The sequence below is a fragment of the Dunckerocampus dactyliophorus genome, chromosome 16 (genome assembly GCF_027744805.1).
Source record: "Dunckerocampus dactyliophorus isolate RoL2022-P2 chromosome 16, RoL_Ddac_1.1, whole genome shotgun sequence".
Lineage (NCBI taxonomy): Eukaryota > Metazoa > Chordata > Actinopteri > Syngnathiformes > Syngnathidae > Dunckerocampus > Dunckerocampus dactyliophorus.
In genome coordinates this window covers 10150519-10178239 of record NC_072834.1, presented here as the reverse complement: position 1 = coordinate 10178239, position 27721 = coordinate 10150519, and the positions used below count along the sequence as shown (strand labels likewise).

General features: G+C 41.8%; 4 protein-coding genes across 8 annotated transcripts in view; 2 read left to right on the top strand and 2 right to left on the bottom strand.

Annotated features, from left to right (window-relative positions):
* Positions 1–87: 87 nt before the first annotated feature.
* Positions 88–19177, bottom strand: vps36 (vacuolar protein sorting 36 homolog). Of its 2 annotated transcripts, none has more exons than XM_054754221.1 (14): positions 19088–19177; positions 4433–4501; positions 4262–4332; positions 4051–4165; positions 3888–3977; positions 3404–3490; positions 3195–3227; positions 2366–2443; positions 2149–2283; positions 2022–2087; positions 1887–1951; positions 1531–1615; positions 1349–1425; positions 88–759 (listed from the first exon to the last, which is right to left on the bottom strand). In XM_054754221.1, exons 3-14 carry the CDS (start codon positions 4315–4317, stop codon positions 678–680), a joined length of 969 nt encoding a protein of 322 aa, XP_054610196.1. In that variant the 5' UTR covers positions 4318–4332; positions 4433–4501; positions 19088–19177; the 3' UTR covers positions 88–677. The 2 variants fall into 2 exon arrangements, with proteins under 2 accessions (XP_054610196.1, XP_054610195.1); XM_054754220.1 differs by lacking the exon at positions 19088–19177 and adding an exon at positions 4584–6665 and having other exon boundaries at positions 93–759.
* Positions 4967–12267, top strand: proser1 (proline and serine rich 1). Of its 2 annotated transcripts, XM_054754218.1 has the most exons (12): positions 4967–5560; positions 5636–5701; positions 5833–5901; positions 5980–6074; positions 6203–6296; positions 6977–7087; positions 7222–7323; positions 7445–7523; positions 7718–7810; positions 8834–10214; positions 11157–11301; positions 11449–12267. In XM_054754218.1, exons 1-12 carry the CDS (start codon positions 5516–5518, stop codon positions 11572–11574), a joined length of 2406 nt encoding a protein of 801 aa, XP_054610193.1. In that variant the 5' UTR covers positions 4967–5515; the 3' UTR covers positions 11575–12267. The 2 variants fall into 2 exon arrangements, with proteins under 2 accessions (XP_054610193.1, XP_054610194.1); XM_054754219.1 differs by lacking the exon at positions 7718–7810.
* On the top strand, positions 16039–24633 carry stoml3b (stomatin (EPB72)-like 3b). Its single transcript, XM_054754223.1, has 7 exons — positions 16039–16205; positions 18344–18447; positions 18535–18607; positions 18686–18768; positions 20698–20901; positions 21706–21840; positions 21925–24633. Exons 1-7 carry the CDS (start codon positions 16142–16144, stop codon positions 22111–22113), a joined length of 852 nt encoding a protein of 283 aa, XP_054610198.1. The 5' UTR covers positions 16039–16141; the 3' UTR covers positions 22114–24633.
* The window catches only part of mtus2a (microtubule associated tumor suppressor candidate 2a), a 44554-nt gene continuing 40481 nt past the window's right edge, over positions 23649–27721 (bottom strand). For 2 of the 3 annotated variants that reach the window (XM_054754214.1, XM_054754217.1), the window contains one exon: positions 23649–27660. In XM_054754214.1, the coding sequence (XP_054610189.1) occupies positions 27183–27660 (478 nt within the window). In that variant the 3' untranslated portion in view covers positions 23649–27182. The remainder of the gene's footprint in view (positions 27661–27721) is intronic. The other variant, XM_054754215.1, reaches the window with a different exon arrangement.

Genomic DNA, 27721 nt, shown 5'->3' with positions numbered 1-27721 from the left:
GAATGACCTGTTAAATTTGCATGTACAGTTAATAAAGGCTTTTTCTTCTTTCTTTGAAAGTTTCCTGCGTGTAAAAACTGAGAAACTGGGCAATACCGAAAAAGTAAAGAAGAACAAAAGACATGTGCTTACGCAATGCACTTTTAACTGTAGAGCCAACAAATCTGCATGACTGTATTGCATGACTTTGCTGAGCCATGCTGGTTATGCACTACAGTACTAAACAATGCCCTTCTATCAATATGGTGCAACAACAGCACCCATTATGCTTAATATTTGTATACCTACTGTTATTGTGTATGTTTAAGCCTAATTAGGATGACCTGCTCTATTTAATTTCAGCTCTGAATTGAGTTCATTAACCACATGGCAGGCTAATCTAATCACTCGATCTAATCAAAGTGTGGTCCCCAGACGTTTATTTCACCTCCACAACAGGACCGTTTCTCTTGAGATGCAGCCTGGAGCAGTAAATACACAACGGACAAAAGTGGCATTTATTTACAACATCATTTTGGATTTCTGATGCACTGTGAGCATTTCTCTATCACATGTTTATTCTTATTGATGTAAACTCCAGCAGGAGGAAAAGGTACCGGTTTTGTACACAATACAGTCAGTCTGCATTAAAGTTCTGATACATTTCTATCTAATAATCCATGATGGATGCAAACAGCTCAAAAGAGGTTTGGGTAGAACCTCAAACCCTCCACCGAGTCATCTCGACACAGGTGGCCCATTTTCTCGGCCAGTAGCAACCTGCAATACAGCCAAGGAGGAGAATAAAGTGAACAAAAAGGCACAATATAGGACAAACAATAAGAAAACAAACACAGTGGAAACCCCCTAAAGGTCATAGTGTAAATGAATTCATCTGTTCCAGGGAAGAAATAAGTTAACCACTGTAATATGAATATGTTACACTCTTAATTTTAACACATGAAGACGACTTCCCAAGTGTCAAACAAGTGTAAAAATAAGATAATTACTATAAAATTTGTATATTTAAAACACTTTACACAGTCTCGTAACCTTAAAAACAAAGGAAGATGGCTTTGTATGTCTCATACACATGTAAAAAGACGCTAACAAGTGATGACTCATAGAGAAGCTAGCCAGTCAGCTAACCACTAGCTAGCTAGGGACTCGTGCTACCTGAAGTTAACAGTCCCTTGTCAAGGTTGGTCCTTCTTTTGGAATAATTGTCACCAAAAAGCCCAAGAAATAGCGAAACAGACACACACGGAGGTAATGTTTTGATGCTCGTTGAACTGAAGTCTAGGATGCGACCTTTGAGGCATATTTCCCCCCGAATTGTACGACACTGAGTTGCGTATTTGACACTTACCGCTCTTTAGACAGAAGAACTGATAGACCCAGCAGTTTTGCAAACTCCTCTGCTGTTAAAGAACCTTTCTCTGACACCTGATGGGTGAAAAGCAACGTGAGGCGAGGTGCATCTGCAGCTTGACTCGTTTCCACATATTTTTCAAGGACGTGTGGACTATCTGGGACAACTGTGGAGCTCACATTGTCCAGTGCTGAGGCGATCATTTCCTCTTCGCTGTGAGACTGCAGCTGCACCACCATCACGCCACTGTCAAACACACACAGCCTACAGAGAACACAATCATGCGTCTCGAGCTGGAAATGATTTAAGACTCTTTTGTCATCGTAAAAAGGCAGCAATTTAAGTGTGGAAGACAAACAAAGAGAGTGTTTGGGGCAAAATCCTGAGAGCTGACAGGAAGTGTGCAATACTTCCAAAAACAGGAAGCGAGGCAGGAAAAGCCTGGCTGGTTCTCTACACCCCGCCCCTATATTCTGTTAATACACATCCTGTAACGTACACAACATGAATAGAAATATTTTTTAATTCAACTCACCTCAATGGGAGATTCAAGGATTCAAACATCTTGCATGCATTCAACAAATCTTCCGGGGATAAAAGCTGCAGAAAAGGGGATGAAGCAACCTCTATTTGATTCAGACTTCATTATTTGTCGTATTAATAGCATTACCTCCATGCCTCGAGCTCTGTTGACCAGACAGTACACCTCGGTGAGCGCCATCATGCCTCCACGCTCCTGAGAAAGTAATGTGGTAAATTGAGTAAAGATAGAGATAAGCGTAGTATCTAATGCTTACCTCCAGAGGGGCCTGGAGCATGTCTCCTAGTTGTTTAGCCAGCTGCATGTGGTAATGCGTGCCAGAGCCGTGTGTCTCCCTGGTGACAGGGTTAGCAATACCCATGCTCAGCAGGTAGGACTTGAAGCGGATTGTCTATAAAGCAGGAAATGATATAAAATAAAAGTGTGTGTGTACATCATATGTGTAACTTTGGTTGGTCATCTCCAGTTCTCACCTCATCCTCTGTTATGTCCCCTTGTTTGTCTTTAATTTTGTTTGCTATAGATTTGGACAGCTCCACCATCTCCTTGGCCTAAAAAGCATCAAAAGAGGTTGTTATCATGTGAGGGGTGAAAAGACCATAAAAGAAAACTAGGGCTGTCAAATGATTACAAATTTTAAATCAAATGAATCACAGTTTTCAAATTAATTCATCATGATTAATCACCATTTGCCATTGTGTGAAATATGCCCATTTTTACTGTATTTTATGAACAGAAAGTTAAATGACAAGACAGTTATATATATTTGTATGTATTAACAGCTCCAAATGAACTGAAAATTGAAATCAAGCTAAATGATAGCACACGTGTCTGAAAATGTCTTTGCTTTAATAGTAGCCGAACATTTGAATCACACTTTAACTGTGTTATTGTGAGCAATGAGGGGCTGAGTTCAAAGACAGCACATCATTTACGTTGAATTCATACTGTATGTTGAGTGTACTTGTAGATGTATTTGAATGTGCTTTCTGAGCATACTTAAATGCAGCCATATGTACTTCTACAGTAAGAGTCACGCTAACACAATAACACAATTATGTTGGCACTCACTTGTGTTGCCAGTTATTTAGACAATAATGGCTGCGTGTTGACGCATTCTCAGTGGATAGTAAATCTATTCTGCTATACAAGTTGTACACTGACTACTCTAAAGTATAGCCAACTTTCATTGCTATAGTATTGTCCCTCGTGAAGAAATACTGTAGTAACAACGCTTGCTGGCTCACTTTTGTAAAATACTGTATGTTATCTAAATAGGAATAAAAAAAAGACATTCTTTACCTTTACCATAAGCTTACTGAGATCCTCAAAGGCCTACAAACAAAAGAAAATAAATAAGCACAAAATAGCCATAATTTATAAAAACTAAACTAACCTGTAAAACAGTGCCAATATTTGTTGTTTACATTGATAATTAAGAGGAATTCATCTCCAGTGTATTGCCTTAACTTTGGACATAGTATTGAAGTAGCCCTTTCATTTTACAATACCTCGGAGATGTTTTTGTCCGTTTCTTTCCTCCTCTCCTCTATCTTACGCTCGATGCCAACAATCCCCACCGCGCGCGTCCTTCCTGACTGCAAGGATCACAATGGAAGAGGAAAAAAAACAAACAGTGAGCTGGGGACAAGTTGTAGTCCGCGGTTGGACATGTGCAAATACATTTTCTGGTCAATTAATGTCGATGAATGTAATCACCGCAAACATTGTCAGACACAAACACACGGTAACAAAGTACTTAGTGGATGATGAAATATTACATCAAAGGTCTTGTAAATTTCAACCAAACTATGCTACGTATATCAACAACGAGACAAATCACTGGCACTGACACTGAGTTCTGTGGTAAAAAAAAAAAAAAAGGTTAAGCAAGCTATGCAGTCTAAGCAATACTGCCATCTTGTGGGACTACACACCTACTGTACACCAACATTTAATTATACTGTAGAAAACGATAGAAAGTCAAGTCCTAACCTGTGACGAAATTGCTGATGAGATGTGTTGTGAAACGGGCGTGTTCTCCCACCTTTTCTGAGTCATTTCCTCTGTTAGCCTCCTGAAAAACTGTAAATAAATAGCACATTCGTTGTTTACCGTGGAAAAATGTATCATAGCAATGAAAACACTGTGGGACTACCTCAATCTGTCCATGTTCTTTAAAGGAGAGCTTGATGTAGGAAAACTTGCTGTGTTGGTAAGGGCCTTGCTCCTTGTGGGGCGGTGCAGGGTGCAGATGAATAACAATTTTTGCACTACAACGAATGATAGTAAAGAAGTAGTACAGGTGTAAACAAAATAAGTGATTGAAACAAAGTTATTATTAATTAATACCAAGCTACTTCACTGACCTCTTCCCTATTCCTGCAGCCTGTTCCTCAAAAAAGATGATCTGCGACAGTGGCATGGAAATACAGCATTCCTGAGAAAAGTAACAATCGAGAGCAGGCCTGTAAGCAGTCTGTCGTATATGTTTACTTTGTTTTCTGTATGCACAATTCACTCAACAGACAAGAACTCACGTGATTTTTTGCGTCCCTCCAAATCAAGTGATGTGTACTCAATAAGACAATTCCAACATCCAGTTTAGCCTATCGTAAAGTAGAAAAAACATTAATATTTGACATGTTGTTAGAGCTGCGCGTATCATACGGAGCACAGACAAAACTATACCTTTTCGTCGCCGTCATACAATCTGACGCCTCGTTGTTGTATTACCAACGTCTCGTTGATTTCTAAAAGACCATTTGACCATGAAAAGCGATCCATTTTTGTGATATTAGAAGCAGATTGTTCTCTACGAAGAAACACTGGCGCGTCTCAGACTATGTTTACTTCCTGTATGCCGCTTTAAAATGGCCAAGGCGTTGCCTGTCGAAAACAAAATCTGTTTTAAAGTAAAATGAGCTCAGAATATAGGCTTCGCGTACATACACAAAACTAATTTAGACATAGAAATATTGTTGATAAATAGTTACATTTTAAGAATTTTCTTTACATTTTATTACAATAAGATATATGGCGTTCTTCAGAGATACTCTTGAGGGGTCCTCTACTGTGTTGACGTTACTAGCGCCAGCTGTCAGTGCAGCTAGCATCGGTGCTATCATTGCCGTCGCGTTTTTGGTGTTAATTTCATCATCGTCAAGTTATTTTAACAGCCCCTGGTGTCGGTCTTAAAAGGACAGTGGTGGAACTGATAGACAAAACAATCTCTCGGACATTCTAGCGCCTTATAGTTCAAATGTGGTCGTTATTGAGGCTGCTAAATTTAACTAGCTTGTTGTTAGCTATGTGATACAGGCAGGCTGTGCACTCTGCAGTCGCATTGTGGCTTCTTTTTGGAAGTCATTGTTCAAATGGAAGAGAGATTTGTCGCGTCAAGCCATTGTAAAGAGCCACTATCGACTGCTTTAGAATATGCTTTCTATTAATAGTGTATTCAGGCCAGAATTATGTGGCCTTACATACGCTAAGTCATCTTAAGGCAAGTTATTGGAAATCACAGTAGAAGCTGTGCTGTGCTGTACTGTGGCGTGGATAGTGGAACTACCACTCGTGTGGTACATTGAAAGACAAAGATAAGATTTGTTAGAGTTATCATCATGGATAAGAAATCATTTGACATCGTCTTGGATGAAATAAGGAAGGTAAGGCTTGCTTACACTTCATTTTGAGAAGTACTCTCTTAATTTTGGGTTTTTTGATTTCTCATCTTGTTTCAGTGTGTCCTGACTGATCAACGCATAAAAGCCATCGAGCAGGTTCATGGATACTTCTCCAGTGAACAGGTAATTAGAAACACCATGTAGAGTTTAGGATTTTATTAGTAAGCTGTTTGATAACTGTATGTTATGGAAGCCACCTCCCATCACTGACTGTACTGCTAAGCAGCATAAATTGTCCTCTTGAACATCTGCAGGTGATGGAGATACTGAAATACTTTTCATGGGCAGAACCTCAGATTAAAGCCGTAAAAGCTCTGCAGCATGTAAGTAACGCGCATATTTATTGCATGAAGTATTGTCTTGCTATCGTGTTTAAAAGACTTTTCATCTTCTGCTTTTAGAAAATGGTTGCAATCCCGACAACGAAAGTCGCAAACATTCTGAACTGTTTCACCTTTTCAAAGGACAGGCTGATTGTCTTGGAGCTGATTGCTTTGTGAGTGCACTTTAAAAACTCAATACGCTGGGCGTATTGTAACATCATCCTTGTTGGTTCATTCGGCCGTGAAATTGCTCCGTTTTGTTTGGTTTCTCTGTAAGCCGTTTTTCTTCATGCCCTTACAGGAACATTTCAGATGCCCAGAATTACCGCCCTGTAGAAGATTTGTTTCGCATCCACTTGTCGGAGAAGAAACGGGCTCGCAGGATCCTGGAGCAGGTCTTTTCGGCTAACTAATATGACAACACAAACATGGAAGAGGAACCTGCTAAATAATGCACATTTATGTTGTGTGTCTGTGTGTTTATTTTTTAAGGATGATCCTTGTTTATCCCCGTAAATGCTGTAATTATAGCCAGGGAGTTAATTTACCTAAACCAAAGACTAGGCATTAATTGTACAACTGAAGAGAGGCTGTTATTTCAGAAATCTGACAACTCATCATTTGCAACGCCTTCATGCATGCATTATGAAGTAGAAGGTAAACCATAGCTCTCATGGACCACATGGTCACTTATTAACAAGTATATTGCACAACACAGCAGCAACAGAACCAATGTTGTAGTAGCGTTTAGGAGCAAACCGCTCAGCCAGCGTTAATACCGCTGACAAGTTAATTGTAAACAGTACGGCAAGTAGAACATGCAGGAGTTTCACACCAGCAGCTGAGTAGCACAACCCGCATTTTAAAGTGCATGCAGAGGTAGATAAAAGCTGCTGGGTGGTGACCACTCATGATACTTGAATTGCAACTACTGCCATATTGCGGCGTTAATAACAGCTACATAAAGAGGTTGCCTACAGCCACAGCTGTAATCACCAATTCTTTCTCACCCGGTGCTAATTAGAGACGCTTATTTGCTTTTGTGGACAGTAGACAGTATTGTGTTGTGTTTTAGGTATGCAAGGTGGGTTGCAAGGCGCCTGTAGCCATGATCTCATCCTGCGGTATAATACCAGGAAATCCATACCCAAAAGGGAGACCCAGTCTAGTTGCTGGCACATTTCCAGTAAGTATGTGCACTCGTGTTTTTTTTCCGGCAAAGCTTTAACAACATCAAAAATTAACAAGTATGACTGCGCAAGTTTTATCAGTTTGAGCCGAACTGATCCTGACCTGCATGTGTGTAACTTGTGCTCACAGGGAATCCCTCCAATTAAAAAGGAAGGGGAGAAGAAAGACGACACTGCAAACAGTATGGAGGGGAAAGGGATTGCCGCTCGGATAATTGGACCTTTCAAACCAGTAAGGCCCTTCTACAAGTAGGAATGGGATGGTGATCCAGTGTGGCCTGCCTTGTGTTTCAACAGTCACTTCAGACACCAAAGCCTTTAGCTGCTTCATTTTAATGTGTTTTCTATTCCAGTTTCCTTCAAGCTACAACCCTCATCGCCCCGTGCCCTACCCCATACCCCCGTGCAGACCCCACGCTACCATTGCACCAAGTAAGGAACACCAAGACACGTAGTGGAACACACAAGATGAAAACACATACAGCTTTAAGACTGTTGTGGGTTTGATTTACAATGTACTTTTAACGGGTACTGTGTTTGTGCGTGCGTGCGAGTATGGGTGTGTCTGTGAGAGAGAGCGAGAGACTGCATGGTGGGCATTGACAATATTTGCAACTGCTACTCAGGTGCGTACAACAACGCAGGCCTTGTTTCTGTGGGAGGGGTCATAACGGCCAATGTGCCCCCTCCTCCCTACAACTCCACCCACAAAGTAGCAGGTATGGTTCCACATAGATGCAAGTGTGTGTGAGCAGATAGAACTCCTTTGAACCTTGTTGCCCAAGAAGTTGGCATGCTGCTTACTTGTGCCCTCTGCCGCTTTAATGGTGCTCAATAAGCTTCTTTTTGTGCCTTGCGGTGCACTGAATGACCAGAAAATGACAAGTCCTGGTACATTCAACGCTTTAACACTGTCCCCTATGTTTGTTTACCTTCAGTCTATAAGTACCTTTTCACTTTAGAGTTTTGCACATATAGTATCTGGGGCGTATTCACTCAGCTTCAGAGTGCCAAGTGTATATTATGTATTAAAAAAAAACATATTTGTGGGAAGAAAACTATAAATATAGCTTTTGTTCCAGAATGCGCTGCGCTGAATACAGAAGGACTTTCTCTGTAAAGACCATCGTAAACCTCAGCTTTACAGATGCCATGTCTGCTGTGTGAAGGTAGTGTGTTGTTGTGGTAAAGACATCCACAGACAATACATGGTGGTGTTAATCATCATAAAGGTAATTAAAAGCTCCTAGTGGACAAATGGAGCCCTAGTATTTGTAATGCAGCACCACTATTTGAGGAAATACGGTAATTGCACTGCTGTTATGTTTTCTGGTCAGTCGGTGTAGATACTAATTTTATTTAAGTGAGCAATGGGGTCTTTTGTTGCCTATTCTTCAGACTAATGCTCTCACCGGTGCTTGCAGCTCATGAGGGGAAATTCAACTTGCATCGCTTTGATTGCTTACTTGAAATTCAGGGCCTTTGGGGCGGCATGTGGTCAGACACAAACAAACTCTCTATTTTCATTGGCTTTGCAAATAGCACAAACAAATTGACAACCCAAGTATAAGATGGTAAGACAATCCCCCCAAAGGTAAAGTTGCACGCTGGGAAGCTCTCTGGATAGTCCACCTCTGCCTACTTCCTTTTTTTCTTTGTGTTGGGTGCCAACTTAAAGTTAAAGTGTGATCATGGCAGGTGACAACAGAATGACAATCTTCCTGATGTCTTTCCACCACTAGGTTATACCAAACCAGGCAACCCCCAGAACACTACACCAGGAGTCAACAGTGGGCCGCTGCTAATTCCGCATGGCTCCACACCGTCCACTCCCCTCCCACCCCAGGCTTCCCCCGCCCAGCCACCTCCCACAACTCCCATCACACCTGTTTTTCCCGGTATGGTGCCCTCTCACAACCCCAACGCTCCATCTCCGTCCCCGGCACCTTCTCCATCTGTGATCAAAGCAGGTCCGCAGACCCCCACCGGCCATGCCACACCTACACCATCGTCTGTCATTAAAGCCCACACGCCCTCAGGAACCCCTTGTGGAACTCCTGTTCCTGGCAGCGGGGGGTTCCCCTCTTCTCCTTTCCATTCTGTTTCTCGACCGGGCACCCCTGCCACCTCCCGCAGTGGCCCCGATGTCCTGTCTCAGGTGAACTCCATGGCATTGACTCAGCAGAGGACGTTCTCCCAGTCTACAGACCATCAAGCAGGACCTGCCTTCCATAGCATAACCCCACAAACAGGTAACCACTCTGGCTCGGTGATTCGTAGCTACACCCCCTCTGGAACGCCATCTACCACCCCAGGGATTCCAAGTTGTTCCACCCCAGGCCCCAGCCCCAAACCCTCCCATGGTCATCCTCCCCAGGCTCAGGCTGCCATGGGTCCACGTGGAGTCCTTACGCACGAGCAGCAGCGTGCAGCTCTCAGCAGACACGCAGGAGGTAGCAGTAGTGGTAGTAACAGCCCCGTGCCTTCTGCTTTCAAGGGGACGTCTCATTCTGGAGCGCCATCTGCGAGCCCTCTGTTGGTCCCCGGATCGGCGCAGGCTGCCTTGGCCCGTTCTTTAGGGCTGGCACACCCCTCAGGTTCTCCTCAAGTCTCCCTCCCCAGTCCTGCTGCCATCTCCGGCCTCCAGGCTTTGTCTGCCAGCCCAGGCCCAACTCACTATCAGGGCCTCTCCCCGTTCCCCGCTCTGTCTTCCTCCATTCCTCCTACCTCCATCCCCTCATCGATATCCGCCATGCCCCCCTCGGCCAATATCTCTAATCCCCCGCCAACCTCAATCTACCCCGGCCTGACTCCCAGCGCTGCACCTAACGCAGCCGCTCCTTTTGGCTTAGGCCTCACGTCTGCTCCCTCTATATTCCCAGGCCTACCGCCTGGTGCAAGCCCTGCTGCTTTCCCAGGTTTGGGCGTTTCAGGAGGCCACGGTGCAGGGAGCCCAGTGTTGCCTTCTTTCATAGGCCTACCAGGAGCGGCTCCGTCGTCTGTTGCATCGGTGGCACCACTGCAGGCGGCAGCTGTAGCAGCAGCAGCCGCAGCTGGCGTACCGGCATCATCGCCGGTTTTACCCGGGTTTGCGTCTGCCTTCAGCTCCAACTTCCAGCCTGGGTATGTCAGAGAACATTTTCCACTGATCAATTAAAGGTACCATATTTTTCAACAATTTTGAATATGTCTCACGATGTGCCACAACAGTGTATTTGAAGTGTGAGGGCCAAAATCTAGCCTTGATGCAGGAATTAGACAGTAGAAACATGCTTTTAATGAGGCGGCCTACTGGGAACATGCTGTTTCATGTGCCTGTAGCTTTAATGCTAACCACCTGTGTTTGTCCACGCCTGCCTCTGATAAGAGTGTGTGGCTCCAAGAAGTGCTAATGTGCACTTTAGCCACTTTTTACATATTCACTGTCACTTTGCACTTGTTCAATGTAATACCATGGTGGGATGGGGGAAGTGTGAAGCAGATGATTTTCATATTAGAAGTATAACATCATTATAGCTTCATCCATCCACCCATCCATTTTCTATGCCGCTTCTCCTCATTAGGGTTGCGAGGATATGCTGGAGCCTACCCCAGCTGACTTTGGGGGGGTGGGGTACACCCTGGACTGGTTGCCAGCCAATCGCAGCATTGTAGCTTCATGTTACACCTAATATTGTCATGGAAACCATGGCTATTACAGTAGGCCAATGTGTTATCAGTTACCTTTAGGTCAACTACATCACGGGTTTTCTCCTGATATGGAAAATGGATGTGATTAAAAAGGCATCCCCATTCACTCTGTTAGTCATTAGCACGTTGTTTGCCTCTACCTCAAGTGTAACCTTATACTGAGTGTACTCTGCTCAGAGTGCAGCATGTAGACTTTGCCTCTAACAGCCCTGCCCTGCAGTTAATGTGAGCTAGATATTTTATCTTGTCAATAAACATGTTTCACAAGCCACACCCTGATGGCGACATTCACGACATAGACAGTTATGTTCTATACAGTATACTATTTGTATGTTCGCATGACGTCGTGGTACAGTACAATGGTATTTATTCCAGGCTGAGCAGCGGCCTCCAGGCTCCAGCTGGCAGCGGGTTCCCTGGATTGCTGTCCTTCCCGGGCGTCCCTGGCTTCTCGCCGTCCGCCTCCCCTGCTGCTCTCGGTGGTCTCCACAATCCAACCATGCAGCCTGGTTTGCTGCAGGTACACCCCCCCCCCCCCCCCCCCCCCCCCCACACACACACACACACACACACACACACACACACACACCTACATGCATTGTGTCACGTATACACCACTCTTCGAGGCACGTGTATGCTTGTGTGATAAAAGCTTCTTATGTTCCAGGCTCATCCCACATCTGCTTTGGAAAGGTTCCCCCCTCAGCCTAACTCTTTCACCAACTACCCCGCAGGCCCAGGAAATCCCTTCCCCCTCCAGCCTGGCCTGCATCCCCAGCTGGGTTGGCAGTGAAATGCGCCGTAGATTGAGGCACTGTTCATCTGCGACAGTTCCATGCTCTTAAATGCCCTTACTGACGCGTATATCAAATATTTTTGCCCAGAAGACAAAAGACCATGAAATCAGTAAGAAATAGTATGTGTGTTTTTCATAGATGTAAATATTAGTATCAGTATTGAGTAGTTTTAACTGTAGCGTCTTTTACCGAAATGAATTGCCAAACTATACATGATGTCATGTAATGAAATGGAGTAGTCTTATTGTGATCATAATACCAATTAATTGATGAAATAATTCAAATACTGTAATGTAATGTTCAACTGACACTTGGTAGGCTATTCAGTGTAACAATAACAATGATGTCAATGTGTAAAACACTTTGCTGCCATTTGTAGTTTTCTTACCTACTGTTACTTTCAGCCCTTTTGTTACACTCTTTTGTTTAATTGTGTTTGCCTATCTTTGTGTTATTCCTTCAGTAAACTTTTTTTTTTTTTTTTTGCTGTATTTGTTTTTATGCCATGTCATGACTGTGCCAAGCCCATACCATGAAAAGACTCCAGATGGACTAAATAAAAGGAAACACCCAGCACACAAACAACTGGACATACAAAGTTCCTACATTTGAGCAGCTGATCTTTCAAATTGTTATATAGCATTTATTTACAGAATGTGACATGTAATAAAATTGCCGCAAAAGACCAATTCTGGCTCATACTTAACAGTGCCGTGTAACCAACAGTGCTACTTTCGGATTCATGTATCAGTCATCAGACATGTGACTATTAACCCTGAGACCTCTAACACGCAGTCATCACACAATGGAAATAAGCATTTTCCACTTCAACTCAAGACTACATTTAGGATACCCTATGAATCTATTCATCCGTTTTCTACTACTTACCCTGTTTTCAGGGTTGCAGGGAAGCTGGAGCTTGTTAAAAAAAATCACGAGTTCTAGGAGGGTCTTTGAAATGTTACTTGTGTAGACCCAATAATAATGAAATATATAACGCCAGCCGGAAGTTTGAACCACTTTTAAATGTTATGAAATGAGAAGGTGTGTGCAAAACTTTATAAAATGTTTTTGGAATTATAACCTGTATAAATTAAATAGATAAAATAAACTACAACACATTTATACTTGTAAGTGTGCACCTCCTAAAAAGAATTCATTGAATTACTGTATGCTGTTTTAAAAATATAGCAATCATTGTATTATTATTTTAATATAATACAAATGGTAATATAGTACAATATTTTATAGTTGTTTTTTTTTATATTTTCCAAATAATTTTCCACCAATATCTTTTCCATCTATTAATGTTATATTGTGAACACATAGGTTACATTTTACAATTGATATACAAACTTATTATTTTACTATTGATATACAAACATGTAATTGTGTTTTTACTGACCCAAAATACACACATTTAACTTGAAATAGTTCTTCAATTTAATAGTTATTATTTAGTTAATACTTATTAGATGACAATAATTTACTATAAAACATTTTAAAAAGCAGGACTATTCACTTCAATACTATTCAAATATAGAACTCTGTTCCAAAACTGTATAAGTATACTATTTCTCATTTTATTTATTATACGCCGCATTTTGACACAATGGCAATGTTTGCACGCTCTTCTTTGCAGAATTGCTCCACATCTGTCAGATTGCGAGGGCATCTCGTGTGTGCTGTCCCCCTTGAGGTCACCCCATTTATCCGTCCATTCATCTATTTTCTACACCGCTTGTCCTCATTAGGGTCACGGGCAAGCTGCAGGTGAGCTGGAACCTAACCAAACTGACTTCTGGCGAGTGGTGGGGTACAACCTGGACTGGTCGCTTGCCAGTTGGACATACACTCCTGGTCAAAATTTTAAGACCAGTTGAAAAAATTTACATTTTGCACTGTTGCATCTTAAAGAGGTTCTATGTAGAACTTCAAAATGCAAAAAGAAGAAATGGGAGTGAGACAAAAAACTTTTATTTATTTGTTTATTACAAACAACCATAGGCCGCATGGTGGTCTAGTGGTTAGCACGTTGGCCAACACAGTAACAGCTTGGAGAGCGGGAAGACGTGGGGCTGATTCTCCCCTGGGCATTTCTGTGTGGAGTTTGCATGTTCTCCCGTGGGTTTTCTCCGGGTACTCCGGCTTCCTCCCACATTCCAAAAACATGCATGTTAGGTTAATTGGCAACTCTAAATTGCCCATAGGTATGAATGTGAGTGTGAATGGTTGTTTGTCTATATGTGCCCTGCCATTGGCTGGCGACCAGTCCAGGGTGTACCCCGCCTGTCGCCCGAAGTCAGCTGGGATAGGCTCCAGCATGCCCCCACGACCCTAATGAGGAAGAAGCGGTATAGAAAATGGATGTATGGACAAACAACCATTAAACTGACTAGTGGGACTGACTAGTAGGCTAGTGGGAATGTTGCTCCAGGGGGTGAAGATGGCTTCACGGAGGGCACCCACTGCCTGAAACTGATGTCTATTTTTGTAAACTTCCCTTGCCATCCATCCCCAAATGTTCTCAGTTGTATTTAGATGAAGGGAACATGCCGGATGGTCCAAAAGAGTGAGGTTATTCCTGTGGAAGAAGTCCTTTGTGGGTATTGTGAACTGTAGCGTTGTCTTGCTGGAACAAGCCAGTCATTACCACACAGAAGAGGGCCTTCAGTCATGAGGGATGCTCCCTGCAATATCTCCCCATAGCCAGCTGCCGTTTGACACCCCTGCACAAACTGAAGCTCCATTGTTCCATTGAAGGAAAAAGCACCCCAGATCATGCGTGGAAAACATCTCAGGTGGGATCTCCTTGTCATGCCAGTAATGTTGGAAGCCATCAGGACCGTCAAGGTTGCATTTTTCTTCATCGGAAAATAAAACTTTCTTTCAAATTTCAATTCAACTTTTCCATGTTTGCTGCTCTCATGCAAATTCTAATTGGGCAATTTTGTGGTGTTATAGGAGACAAGGCCTTTGGAGACGTTTGTTTTGCTTTTTCTCGCAGATGCCATCTGATGGTTATTGGACTGCACTTGGCACCAGTAGCAACCGTCATTTGGGCCGAGGATCGTCCCGTGTCTTGACGGACAACCAATCGGATCCTCCCCGGCTCAGGGCCGGTGACCTTTTTCTGGGTCTACCACTTGACTTGTTTGTTCCATAACCCTCAGTATCTTTGAAGAAGTCTGAAATGATTGTCTGACTACGTCCAACCTCAGCGGCGTCCAAAAGAACTTGACATTAGCCTCTCCAGTGTATTTATTCAAAACTTAAGAAAGTGTTTCAAATGCAGTGGGGGAGAAGGACAAAGTAAGAAGCCAAAAGCTTACCACTTCCACACGAAATGGGAGAAGAACTTTTTGTCACTTGATCATGTTGGACATGCCATGGCCTACTACATGCAGTGTGAAGGTAATGTAATATAACATGTAACATTACTGACGCCTAGTGAGCAGTATACTACATACTTTATAACTTGTCTTTCAATATGTTTTGACTAATAATAGGCGATCATTAAGTAATTATTGAAAAACAGCAATAGAGTGAGGGAGCGATGTTCGAACCATGATGTACTTCGACAGTGCAAACACAAAAATGACAGCACAACTACATTAACTGTAAAAACAAGAGCCGCAATGCATGCTGGGAAGCCAGAAGCACTTCCAGCGACGCTGTGGAAGAGCAAGAGCTACCAGGTCTCTCTGAATAACGATTCAGAAGATTGGATTAGTTGTACTTTTATTATTTTTTTTTTACCAGATGCGGCCCCCAGATAAATTGAGTTTGAGACCCCTGATTTAGAGTCTCCGATTGGCTTGTCACGCATGGGGGGTTTTTTGGAACGCGGGAGGAAGCCGGACTGGCCCGCACATGCACGGGGAGAACGTGCAAACGCCACGCAGAGAGATTTGAACCCTTCCTCTCCTGCCTGTGCAGCTAACATGCTAACCACTAGGCCACCATGCGGCCCGTCACCTTATTTATGTCCAATTAAATTCAAATCTTGTTTTAGTGGAATAAATGAGTCAAACTTGACATGAAACAATATCATCGCTTATCTTGCAGGTGTTTGGTTTCAGTGTGGGGAGTCGTTTCAGTGGTTTGTTGTTTTGGAACATGCTTTTCCTGTATCGATTGTGGTTGCAGTTCATGCACTGCACAATCCTCCTTGCAAAAACACCAACAGCCTCTCAGATTGCGATATCATCTCTTGCGCATGTATATTTATAGTTGGGTTTAGGTCTGGGTTCTGGCTGGGCCATTGCAAAAATATTCATCTGCATCTCCTTTTTCAGCTTTTGGTACAGTCACAAGCCCAAACCTTGATGCTTCCACCACTAGAATGCAATAGGAAGGGAAAATCGAAGGCATGAGCCTGCCAGGAGGTGTCACTGATTACACTCTGTTGATGATCAACACAAAGGAGTCACACCTTCACCTCCTTTCAGCTTCGCATTTAGGCTGCAGCTTTAAAAGGCTGGTTGCCTTCCTGCCCATTAGTAACACTTCTCCTTCTTCCTCCCAGTCAAGTGACTTCCTGGCTTCACTTTCACCCAGCGTATGGAAATGGAGGACCAAATGGAGAGCCAGAAGAGACGAGGGATGAGCAAAGACAATTTAATATGTAAGCTTAACATCTTTTTCTTTCTATTTTGTGTGATATTGTGAAAACACAGGCACGGTTACGCTGGCTTAGATGAACTAACATTCCCTGCTCTCGGCACTTAGTCTACAGTGTGTATTTGTAAGTTCACCTGTGCAGGTGGAACGCCGCAGGGTAATCTTTGTGAAGCTCCATCGTCATAGAAACAGTAAAATAAAGAGTCCCTGGGAGTGTTTGCGCGTCCACGTCCACCGAGCTTTTCACAAGTGTTTTTTTTTTAATCATTTAAATGCTTCTTTCAGTAGATAAAGACCATATCGGGTTGTACACTGAATTATGCTGTGGTGCTTTACTATACGGCTATAACGTATGTCGCACAAAAATCACACAACAATAATATGTAAGATATGGTATACTGAATTATGACGTTCTAATATATAGTATGGCATAGTATAGCAGTAGTATTAGCATCTACTTACCTACTTACAGCCATATTTGCTGCTACTACTACTACTACTACTAATAAAAATGAATTACAAAAATAATACATATGATCCTTAATTTCAGGCAATAGAAATCTACAAATATAATTAATAATTTATTAAAATATAATAAAAAATGAGCAAGTAAAATATGAAATAATATAATATAATGTAATATAATATAATATAATATAATATAATATAATATAATATAATATAATATAATATAATATAATATAATATAATATAAAACAATGATCTGTATGTGTATAAGATAAAAATAATACCAAAATATAGAGTAATATAATAAGAAACATATGAATACAATGAAGGAATAAAATAAATAACATCCATAACAACAATGATAATAATAATAATAATTATTATTACCACATTACCAATCTAAAAATACAATAATACAAAACAAAAAAGTACAAGACAATAAAAAATAATACCATATTTGTATACTATACAGTATATAAAGAGTACATATATGATTGCATATATAGAAATATAAAATTATAATATAATAATAATGAAATACGATTACAAATATGTGTGTATATAAAAAATACAATATACAACATAATAACAATAATAATGGGCATATAATATGTATTTATGTAATATTTACAAATAATGAATGTGTAGTAATAATCATTACAAAATAATACACTCATTTATTTCAAGCACATAACCCATATCAAACTATAATGAATACAAAATAATATATTCTAAGGTAAAAAATAATGAATATCTATTTCAGGACTATAACTCATGTCAAAATAAGATGAATACAAAAGACAAATAGTGCATAGGAAATGGAACATTACGACAGCGCTCATAAAGTGTCCCGAGCTCCACTCCCACTTCCCCCGCCCCAGTGATTATGATCAGTCATGTGAGCCAGTGTTGCAATGACACGGTGTGATCTGCAATCATGTCCTCCTTGTAGAGCAATAGCAAAAAAATAAATAAATGACTTTAGGTCAACGACAGGGAACCGGCACTGGTGGGGTTTGAGCGCGAAGAAGAGAATAATGCTGATTAAGCACAGTTAAAAAGCACATGATACTGTAAGTAGGTCATGAAATCAATGCTTTGTGCAAGTTAAGATGACATTAACACACGTTTGACTTCTGATATGTGCGCTGTACATACTGTATGTCAAGAATTCTAAGCCTCTACAGGGTTATTTTATGTAAGCAGAAATATTTGGTCGGTGTTTCGACCATCAGGAACTGCTGAGACACAGAGAAAGGGTAGGATTCGTCCTGTTGTGCACGTGTAAACATGTGCTGTACTACAGTGTAACTGTTAAGTCTTTTTCAAATAACCTAAACCATTACCATCTCCATTACTTGCATCGGAAACTATGACGCACAAGGCCCTTCCCTTGCGTACTCGTTTCGTTTATGTGAGCAGAGATCACGTTGCTCGTGTCAACATTTTACTGTTTGCGTCGCCTTTTGTGTTGCGTTTCTCTGTGAGTGAAGGTGGAGCTGAATAACAATGCGTTATATTAGATTACCACGTTTTAATTAAGTATTATACAACCACGCTATTGTCCCACTCTCGGACCTTCGGGTTGTTTGACAAAGCACGCCAGTGTTAGAAGGTTAAAATAATCATTTTTGTTCAAACAACATCAAAATAACCCGTCGTCTCTTCTTGTAGCGGAGCGCACCGGGTCTTTGGGATGTGCAGGGTGGTTCATCGTCATAGTGGTTGGAATCTTTACGATTTGCCTTTTTCCTATCACCATTTGGTTCTGTCTGAAGGTGGGTTGATATAAAATCAAGTGGTTTAGCCGTTTGAAATTTGCATTTCCTGTTATGGTTAGAGCCAATGCACTTTCCTTCTCGCAGATAGTTCAGGAGTATGAGCGTGCAGTCATCTTCAGACTAGGCCGCATCACAGACAGGAAGGCAAAAGGACCAGGTATGGGAACATGCTGTATTTGTAGTTTTGCCTTTCCTCATTTAGGGGATTTCACTGACAAATTCTGTGTGTTTTTAGGAATCTTCTTCATTTTGCCCTGCACTGATTCGTTTGTCAAAGTGGATCTGAGAACAGTTTCCTTTGACATCCCTCCGCAAGAGGTATTGTTGTGCATCATAATAAAACCTGCACAGTCACAGTCTGATGGGAATACACGAATACTACCTTCGCAAACTGAACAACAGTCATCTTCAACTGAAACTTTCAGAGGTGTATTAATTAAACCGTATGTTTATTATAGGGCTGTCAAAAATAGCGCGTGAACGGCGGTAACTAATACATTTAATTAATTACATAAAATGTTTTAGCACACGAATCATTGCAAGCCACGGCTCTCTGTTATGACGACACACGGCGGCACAGTGTAGCTCCCCACAGAATCACACATTGTCTGACGCTCTTTTATAACTTCATTCTTACCTGAACACATCAACAGCAGTGCAGTTCCAACACTACGTATGAACTCCTACTCCAAACCAACACATCTCTCGTCCATTCATTGCAACAACACTTCCTCATTGTCACGAGACAGACTGCGAGATGCATTCACTTACACTCCGACTATCACAATAACGTCTTTATAATGCCTGTATGGGTAGTCTACATAAACAGAAAGGTAATGAAAATCAGTAAGTGGATATTCTTATCACTCACTTTGTAACTCTTAATGAGGAAGTCGAATTTGCTGCATTTATGCGTGCTCGGAAACCCCAGAAAATTCACTCAAAACATGTGAATGCAACTTAAATGACGTGGTGTCTTTGAACGTAATTCCTCATTGCTCATAATAACAGTTGAAAGTCTGATTCAAATATTCTATTAAAGAAACCAGTGTTCGGTGAATAGATTATCAGACGTGTGTGCCATCTCTTAACTCGATTTAAATTTTAAATTAATTTGGCACTGCTAATATATACAAATATAATAAAATCCTGCCCTGTCATTTATCTTTCTTTCAATAAAATACAGTAAAAATGGGCGTATTTCAGACATGATAATAGTTGAATTTATTTTCAACATGCATACAAGTTACATTGGAATACATCAAATAGTACAATTCACCGTTCTACATGTCCAAAAAGGAGTAGGAAGAAGCAAAGCTTATTTAATCCTACCCCACCATCCATTTCACATATTTCGCAGTACATTGGTTCACTTCCTGTATTCCAAATGTACTCTTTGCTAGTTTAAAATACATAAGAAAATGATAAGGTAATATGATAAGTTAATATAAGGTAACATAGTGTGACATGGTGATTAATCATGATTAATTAATTTGAAAACCATGATTAATATGATTAAAGATTTTAATCATTTTAATAATCAGCCCTATTTGATTATCGTGGTTGTAGTTGGCGACTCTAAAATTGTCCATAGGTATGAATGTGAGTGTGAATGGTTGTTTGTCTATATGTGCCCTGCGATTGACTGGTGACCAGGCCAGGGTTTACCCCGCCTCTCACCCAAAGTCGTCTGGGATAGGCTCCAGCAAACCCCCGCGACCCTAGTGAGGATAAGCGGCATAGAAAATAACCGCATACATCTGCACTGCAACATACCGAGAGCTGTTTCTAATATTTTGGCCCTTTCACGGCACAAAATCTTTTACGTAATTCACTGCAACAACAATAGTAAACATAGTGTTAAGTTAATATGTCTCCGTGAAAACAGTGTTTTAAAAATAAAATCAAACAAAACTCATGTATAAGATCTTCAAGATAATCAAAATATGAAAAAAATGGACTAAAATCACTGTGATAAATTAAATATAAATACATGTTTGTCACTATTTTTTTTTTTTTTACAAAAATACTGTTTTCACTGAGAAATATTAATTTACCAAACATTTTATTATTGTCTTTTAATTTAATTGTACAAGCACTCATCATGTGTCTATGTGATTATTTTATACATGAAGTCCCATTCAAAACACTCTTCATTGAGAAGGTGTGTCTAAACATGTGCCTGATATTGTATATAATTAAAAAAAAAAAGTCTTCTGACCAAAACGTTGTTGTTGTTGAGTCTAGATACTGACCAAGGACTCAGTGACAGTGAGCGTGGATGGCGTGGTGTATTTCCGCGTCAATGACCCCATCGCCTCTGTGGCCAATGTGTCCAACGCTGACTTCGCCACCCGTCTGCTAGCTCAGACCACACTCAGGAACGTCCTGGGGACCAAGAACCTGGCTGAGGTCCTATCTGACCGCGAGGGCATCGCTCACAGCATGCAGGTATAAATAAATGTGTCCTCATTTTTTCATCACCCCCCATGGCTTGTGTTAAAAATGCTTTGGAATTGACTCTAGCATATGTGAAACGGACATCCTGTTCGTGTCCTAGTTTTAGAATCATTAGACAAACGGTCAGTGATAATGGCCAATTAGTTGCTAAGTCCGGCGTGTGCCCGTGCAAACCCACTTTACTTGATGTTTATCAACCAATCTTGCAATCAAAACATGTGATTGTCAGTCCCTTAAAGTTGTGTAGCAAATTTTATGGTGGTTCGGTAAAATGTTACCATGAATGTTTTGTAGAGCACACTGAGCTTTTTTAGTCAATCTGGGGTCAAATTGGGGTTAATAACAGTACCACCATCGGGTATATTTGTCAGAAAAATAAAGGCACAGGCAACATAGTAGTGGGTCATGTTTTGACAATTTTTTGTCGTTTGGTTTGCAGCGGTTGAGAAGTAGAATAGTAGATGATAGTATTAATGCCCCTTCGTCATGGAATAGTATTGTAAAGGCTAATAAGACTGGATAAAATGCTTATTCTGCTAATATATAGCAACATGAGTGAAGAAAACACTGAAAGGAATCAGATACCCTTTCATTTAATTGAAAATTACATTAAAACATTAAAAAGATACCCTTTCATTTAATTTATCAGCAGTTTTTGAAGAATTACATAGCCAACTATACTGTAAATATCACAGTTGGCACAATGGAGACACATCACCTGGTATGTCATGCGCCATGGACTGCACTGTTTGCGGAAAACACCGCATTCACTGCAAAGACGATCTTGTTTTTCAGTCCAGCCTGGACGAAGCTACAGATAACTGGGGTATCAAGGTGGAGCGGGTGGAGATTAAAGACGTGAAGCTTCCCCTACAGCTGCAAAGAGCCATGGCTGCTGAGGCAGAGGCGGCACGAGAGGCCAGGGCAAAGGTTAGGACATACAGCACCTGCATAGTCGTGCATGTAAAAAGCCACAGGTCACACTAACCGCCCCTTCCTGATTTGCTGGTACAGGTGATAGCTGCTGAGGGTGAGATGAACGCTTCTCGCGCCCTCAAGGAGGCCTCTCTCGTCATCGCCGAGTCTCCATCAGCTCTGCAGCTTCGTTACCTGCAGACCCTCAACACCATCGCAGCCGAGAAGAACTCCACAATCATCTTCCCCTTGCCGATGGACGTCATCTCCCACTTCATGCGGAAGTGACTGCTGTTTGCGTAACACATCATTTCAATGCCCACACACATTTCATCCCCAATCTAGGGACATATATTTTACAGAGGATTTGGTTGATCAAATAATGTAATCAAATAATAATTTGAATTAAAGGCAGCGCAATGTCTTGATTTTTTTGGAGTTAATTAATCCATTGCATACTTTGACAAATCAAATGTATAAACTGTTGCAACCAAAGAGGGCTTTGTTCTCTAGGAATCTTTGAAACTTGTAAATTAATTCATAACCTATCCTTTATGAGTCATTTTTATATTATATTTTTATGTGTATTGTGTAAGGACGCTCCGATCGACTGGCCACCGATCAGTATCAGATTTCCATGAAAAAACACGTGATCAGCATATGCTGACAAATGCCTTTCAACGCTGATCACAAAAGCTGGTCACCTGTGGCTAGTACGATTGCAGCACGCAGCAAACCCTGCGTGCAGTGTAGTGTCTTGGGCAGCGTCCTCCGCCCACAGTGCGCAAGCGTGACAAAACCAAAACAATCATGTCTGCCGTGTGGAACTTAACGCATGTCACAAAAACTACACCATATTGCCAAAAGTATCTCACCTGCCTTGACTGGCATATGAACTTAAGTTCATAAGTACCGTAATTTGTAATCCCTTTGCAGCTATAACAGCGTCAACTCTTCTGGGAAGGCTGTCCACAAGGTTTAGGAGTGTGTTTATGGGAATCTTTTACCATTCTTCCAGAAGCGCATTTGTGAGGTCACACACTGATGTTGGACGAGAAGGCCTGGCTCTCAGTCTTCGCTCTAATTCATCCCAAAGGCGTTCTATCGGGTTGAGGTCAGGACTCTGTGCAGGCCAGTTAAGTTCATCCACACCAGACTTTGTCATCCATGTCTTTATGGACCTTTGCTTTGCTGTTCCCACAAAGTTGGGAGCATGGGCTTGTCCAAAATGTCTTGGTATGCTGAAGCATTCAGAGTTCCTTTCACTGGACCTAAGGGACCAAGCCCAGCTCCTGAAAAACAACCCCAGACCATAATCCCCCTACACAAATTTTACTCTTGGCACAATCCGACGAGTATTGTTCTTCTGGCAGCCGCCAAACCCAGACTCGCCCATCAGATTGCCAGATGGAGAAGTGCAATTCGTCACTCCAGTGAATGCGTCTCCACTGCTCTAGAGTCCAGCGGCGGCGTGCTTTGCACCACTCTGGTCTGTAGCGATTGACGCTACGCCTCAGCATCCGCTGACCGTTTACGTGGCCTACCACTTCGTGGCTGTCGTTCCCAAACACTTATCATACAGCTGACAGTTGACTAGGGAATATTTAGGAGTGAAGAAATTTCACGACTGACTTTGTTGCACAGGTGGCATCCTGTCACAGTTCCACACTGGAATTCACTGAGCTCCTGAGTCCGGATGCCTCCTGGACTCCTCCCTGGTGAGGGTTTCCGGGCATGCCCAGCCGGTAGTAGGCCCCAAGACAGACCTACGCTGGAGGGATTGTGTCTCACAGCTGGCCTGGGAACACTTTGACATCCTCCCTGTGGAACTGGAATAGGTGGCCGGGGACCGGGAAGTCCGGACCTCTACTGTGACTGTTGCCCCCGTGATCCGGACCCGAAAAAGCAGAAGAAAATGGAATGGAATAAAACAAAATCGCACAATGAAAAAGCTGAACAATATAGACGAGAACTGCAAGACACTGAAAAACACATACAGTCATCACACAGGTAAGAAAATACATGTTCCATGATTATTATTATTATTATTATATAAAAAGACATATAGACAGTCATGATACTCAAGTAGACTTTAATGTTTGTGATGAAAAACTACTATATAGCCTAACACAAGTGATAAGTGGAGGGGCAGCACCAATCCCTAACATCTGTCATTCCCATAGCACACGTTAGCATAGTGACAACGATGTTGATGTCATTTCTCATTGATTGGCCTGCCACACTGTACAACTACATGTATGACCGTCACAATGCAATGCGAGTTCAACGAAGAGAAACAGCAAAGACATGACAAAACATGCTTCTATTACTTTGTCGGTGCATTATAAGACACAACTTGTGTACAGAGAATATATTTACATTCAGACATACAGTAGTACAATCAGTGCCAGAACAAACACATTCATTCCCTCTGGACCAAATCCATATGGGGGTAATTGTGTCACAAGATTCAATTTTTAAAAAGGGATTTGTAACGGCATAATTTACAATGTCAATTCTGGTGTTTTGTAGGGACTGAGTGCTACATATTGACATGTTAAATGGCTGCCTGCTACAAGACAAGAGGTCCTTTACGTTTCATCAAATCACATGAATGATATAAAATACAGTCAGTACATTTTTCACATTCGACGCAGAGTGCGACACAGATGTCCACAGGACACATCGGCATGGTCATTAGTGTTGTCTTCATTCATGTAACTATATACTGTTATTTATTGTGTTGCATCATTGTAAACTGTGTTATTGTACACCTGAAGTGACCCTGAAGTAAAAGTCTAAACAGTTGAAAACACAGTGACTGAGTGACTGGCAGTTTTTTTTTGTTTTGTTTTGTTTTTTTACAATTGACATTCTGAAAATCATTTTTAAAAAATCATATAAAGTGGTTTCAAACTTGGAAATACACGACATTCCTTTTGTTTAAGAGCATTCAACCCTGTCTACCAACCGTAGAAATAGAAAAAAAAAAACCTTGTAGTTCCATGTAATGACAGTTTACTTATGGCGATCATCAAAAAGTGCTGGTTATTAACATTAACTTTAAAGTTTCTGAGGAAAAAAAAGTGCAACTTGGAAATAACATCATGTTGCTAAATGCTGTAACAGAACCCCCTATTCTGTATTGGCCTCCTTCCTGACTCTCTCTCACTATAACAGTGTCTAACTGTACAACATAACCTTTTGTCTGATATTTCTTTATTTACATTTGCTTGTTTTCATGCAAAGACTAAGTACCTGTTGCGTTCTTCAGCAGGACACCGTTCACGTAAACTGACTCGAGATCGGGACGTCAACTTGGGCGAAGCAGCCCCATGTGGACTCTAAGGCTGTACCTTACAATATCAGTTGGTTTCTATTGCTTCTTAAAATAATACAGGATAACTGAGAGTGAGTTCTGCAGAAAATATTGTTACATTTGCAGGAGCAATTCCCTGAATGTTATTTGAAGAAGTTTTGATCACACAAACAATGTGTCGATAAAAAGAATGTTTAAGCCAAAGTGATTCCGAGTTTAAAATGCTCTATATGTCATTAAGAGGTAAACTAAAGGTTAACATGTGTTACCTTTTTTCATTTTCAGTGTCTACCAAAAGTCATACACCCATCACATTTCAGACGGCATTTTTATTACAGTATGTCTTCTCAATCCACGATACCAGAGAAATGAAACTTGGATATACTTTAGAGCAGCCATCACCGAATAGTGGACCTCGGCCTGGATACGGACCCAGTGATGCCCCTTTACAGACCCATGACCAATTCAAGTGAATGGGAACTTTAATGTAATATTAACTCTTTCACTGCCAAAGACGTCTATTGGTGTCTTTTCAAAAAGTAATGTTGACTGCCAAAGACGTCTATTGACGTCTTTTGCTTTTTTTCGCATGATGGTCGCGACAGAGGTGGCTGTGGTTCATTGACAGAACATGAATCTATACACTGACTACTTATAGTATAGAGGTATATCCAGGTTTCATATCTATACTATTGTCCCTTAAGATATAATAATATGTCTGCTGACATGTGAAGGGTGTAATCACCTTTTGTGAGACACTGTCAATAGCTTATAGACCCTTATATCACAAGACTGTCCTCTGTACCATTCATTTCCATCATAAATATCTAAATAAAAAGGCAAACCACAGCGATAAGACTGGAAGACATTCACAGTGCATGCGTGCTTAAGTAGCAAAACAAAAGTAGAACAAATAAGTTAGAAGTAAACACATAGTAAAGAGCTGCTGTTGGTTTCCCTCCAGTGTTGCTGTTTTATGTTGTAGATTTTTTTTTTTTTTTTACTCTGGATTCTACAGTAAACAAATTAAAAATGACAAGTCCTTCATAAACTTGGTTGACCTCTGCTGGTGAGATTGCAGAAGTAAGGCGCTTTGCATTTGGTTGCGGGAGGGAGGGGTTATGTTTATGTTACAAACTAATCCCAGTGGTAGACTGTGTAACATAGTCAATTGAGTGTTCTGAACACAAGCGAGGATTCTAGTGCGCTGAAGTGACTTCACGCTGACACTATTTGTGTCAGTAACGTACATTATACTGTGTTTATACTTTCTATATATACGCAAGGCTTCGTCATGCTTCATCGTCACAGTGCTGGCCTAAGCTACGCAGGCTGGCTTAGCTTCCCCCTCCAAACACTCCCACGGAGCTTGACGTGCACCTACAAAAAATTTTAACACTGACTGCAGAGCTGTGATTGGTTGGCTGTTCTTTGCACATCTTTTCTGGTTTTTCCCTCCTGCGAAAGCGCAATTGTTAATCCCCCAAAACAAGACTCCTCTGCCTCAACTCATTCAGAGGTGGCACAGACCACCTTCGTGAACGTCTTCTCCTCTGGTTTTGGCGCCAAATGTACAATAAAAGTGACTGTTGCTTCCAAAAAATAGTTCCAGCTGCAACAGTGATCTGGATGCTGCTTTAAAAGTCACCATTGTTTACTAGTACGACACAGGGAGTACTAGTCAACAAGAGTTGTGTTTGTGCACTCTCTGAAAAACACTGCCCCTAGTGTTTTGGCAGAGAATTGCAAATCACACGCTCACCCCACTCCATCCATCCATCTATTCTCTATGCCGCTTGTCCTCATTAGGGTCACGGGGGTACGCTGCAGCCTATCCCAGCTGACTTTGGGCTAGAGGCGGGGTACGCCCTGGACTGGTTGCCAGCCAATTGCAGGCTCACCCCACTCTGAAGAGCATAACAGGATCAAGACACCGTAAAGCGGGGCCAGCGTAGTGACTACTCTGGAGCATAACGAAGCCTGATGACTCTTTGACGTGTCATTCAGAGGAACTAAAAAAATAAAAGCGATTTAAGATTTATCTCTGCAAAGCCAGACAAGCTGCCGAATTGCGATTGGCTGTTTCCCTATGAGTGGGTGTGCACGGACCAGGTGAGTAATTCTGATTGGTTGCTGCTGCCCTGTGATTGGGTGTCGCTGGACCAGGGGAGTAATTCTGATTGGTTGCCACCTGGTGAGTGGGTGTGGCCGGGCCAGGGGAGTAATAGTGGTTTGCTGTGTGGAACGGAGACGATGACTGTAGCTGCTGGGGGCAGCCTTGGCAGTGGGCGGGAGAGTGGCATCCCACTGAAGGAACAGGGGAGGATGACAGCAACGGAGATGATGGGATGGGGGACGTGGAGAAGGAGCGGTGCAGGGGGGAGGACGAGGGAGACATAAGTGGGCTGGTCTGAAGACGCCACAGCAGCTCCTCATTGTTCCGACTGAGTCGCTTCTTCTCTGTGCTCTCCTTTTCGACAGATTCCTGGAGGTTGGCGTTCTCCTCTGACAGTTGCCTATAGGGGAAGCAGTTTGGTTCAGTGTTGGCACTTTTTCAACAGTATGCATGTCCACTAG

Coding starts and splice junctions, on each gene's coding strand:
- proser1 (XM_054754218.1), top strand. CDS start 5,516: ATGGATAAGAAATCATTTGACATCGTCTTGGATGAAATAAGGAAG. Junction 7,524..7,717: donor CCACGCTACCATTGCACCAA/GTAAGGAACACC, acceptor ACTGCTACTCAG/GTGCGTACAACAACGCAGGC. Junction 10,215..11,156: donor AGCTCCAACTTCCAGCCTGG/GTATGTCAGAGA, acceptor TATTTATTCCAG/GCTGAGCAGCGGCCTCCAGG.
- stoml3b (XM_054754223.1), top strand. CDS start 16,142: ATGGAAATGGAGGACCAAATGGAGAGCCAGAAGAGACGAGGGATGAGC. Junction 16,206..18,343: donor GAGCAAAGACAATTTAATAT/GTAAGCTTAACA, acceptor CTCTTCTTGTAG/CGGAGCGCACCGGGTCTTTG. Junction 21,841..21,924: donor CACGAGAGGCCAGGGCAAAG/GTTAGGACATAC, acceptor TTGCTGGTACAG/GTGATAGCTGCTGAGGGTGA.
- vps36 (XM_054754220.1), bottom strand. CDS start 4,679: ATGGATCGCTTTTCATGGTCAAATGGTCTTTTAGAAATCAACGAGACG. Junction 4,333..4,432: donor GGAGGGACGCAAAAAATCAC/GTGAGTTCTTGT, acceptor TACTTTTCTCAG/GAATGCTGTATTTCCATGCC. Junction 4,166..4,261: donor GCTGCAGGAATAGGGAAGAG/GTCAGTGAAGTA, acceptor CATTCGTTGTAG/TGCAAAAATTGTTATTCATC.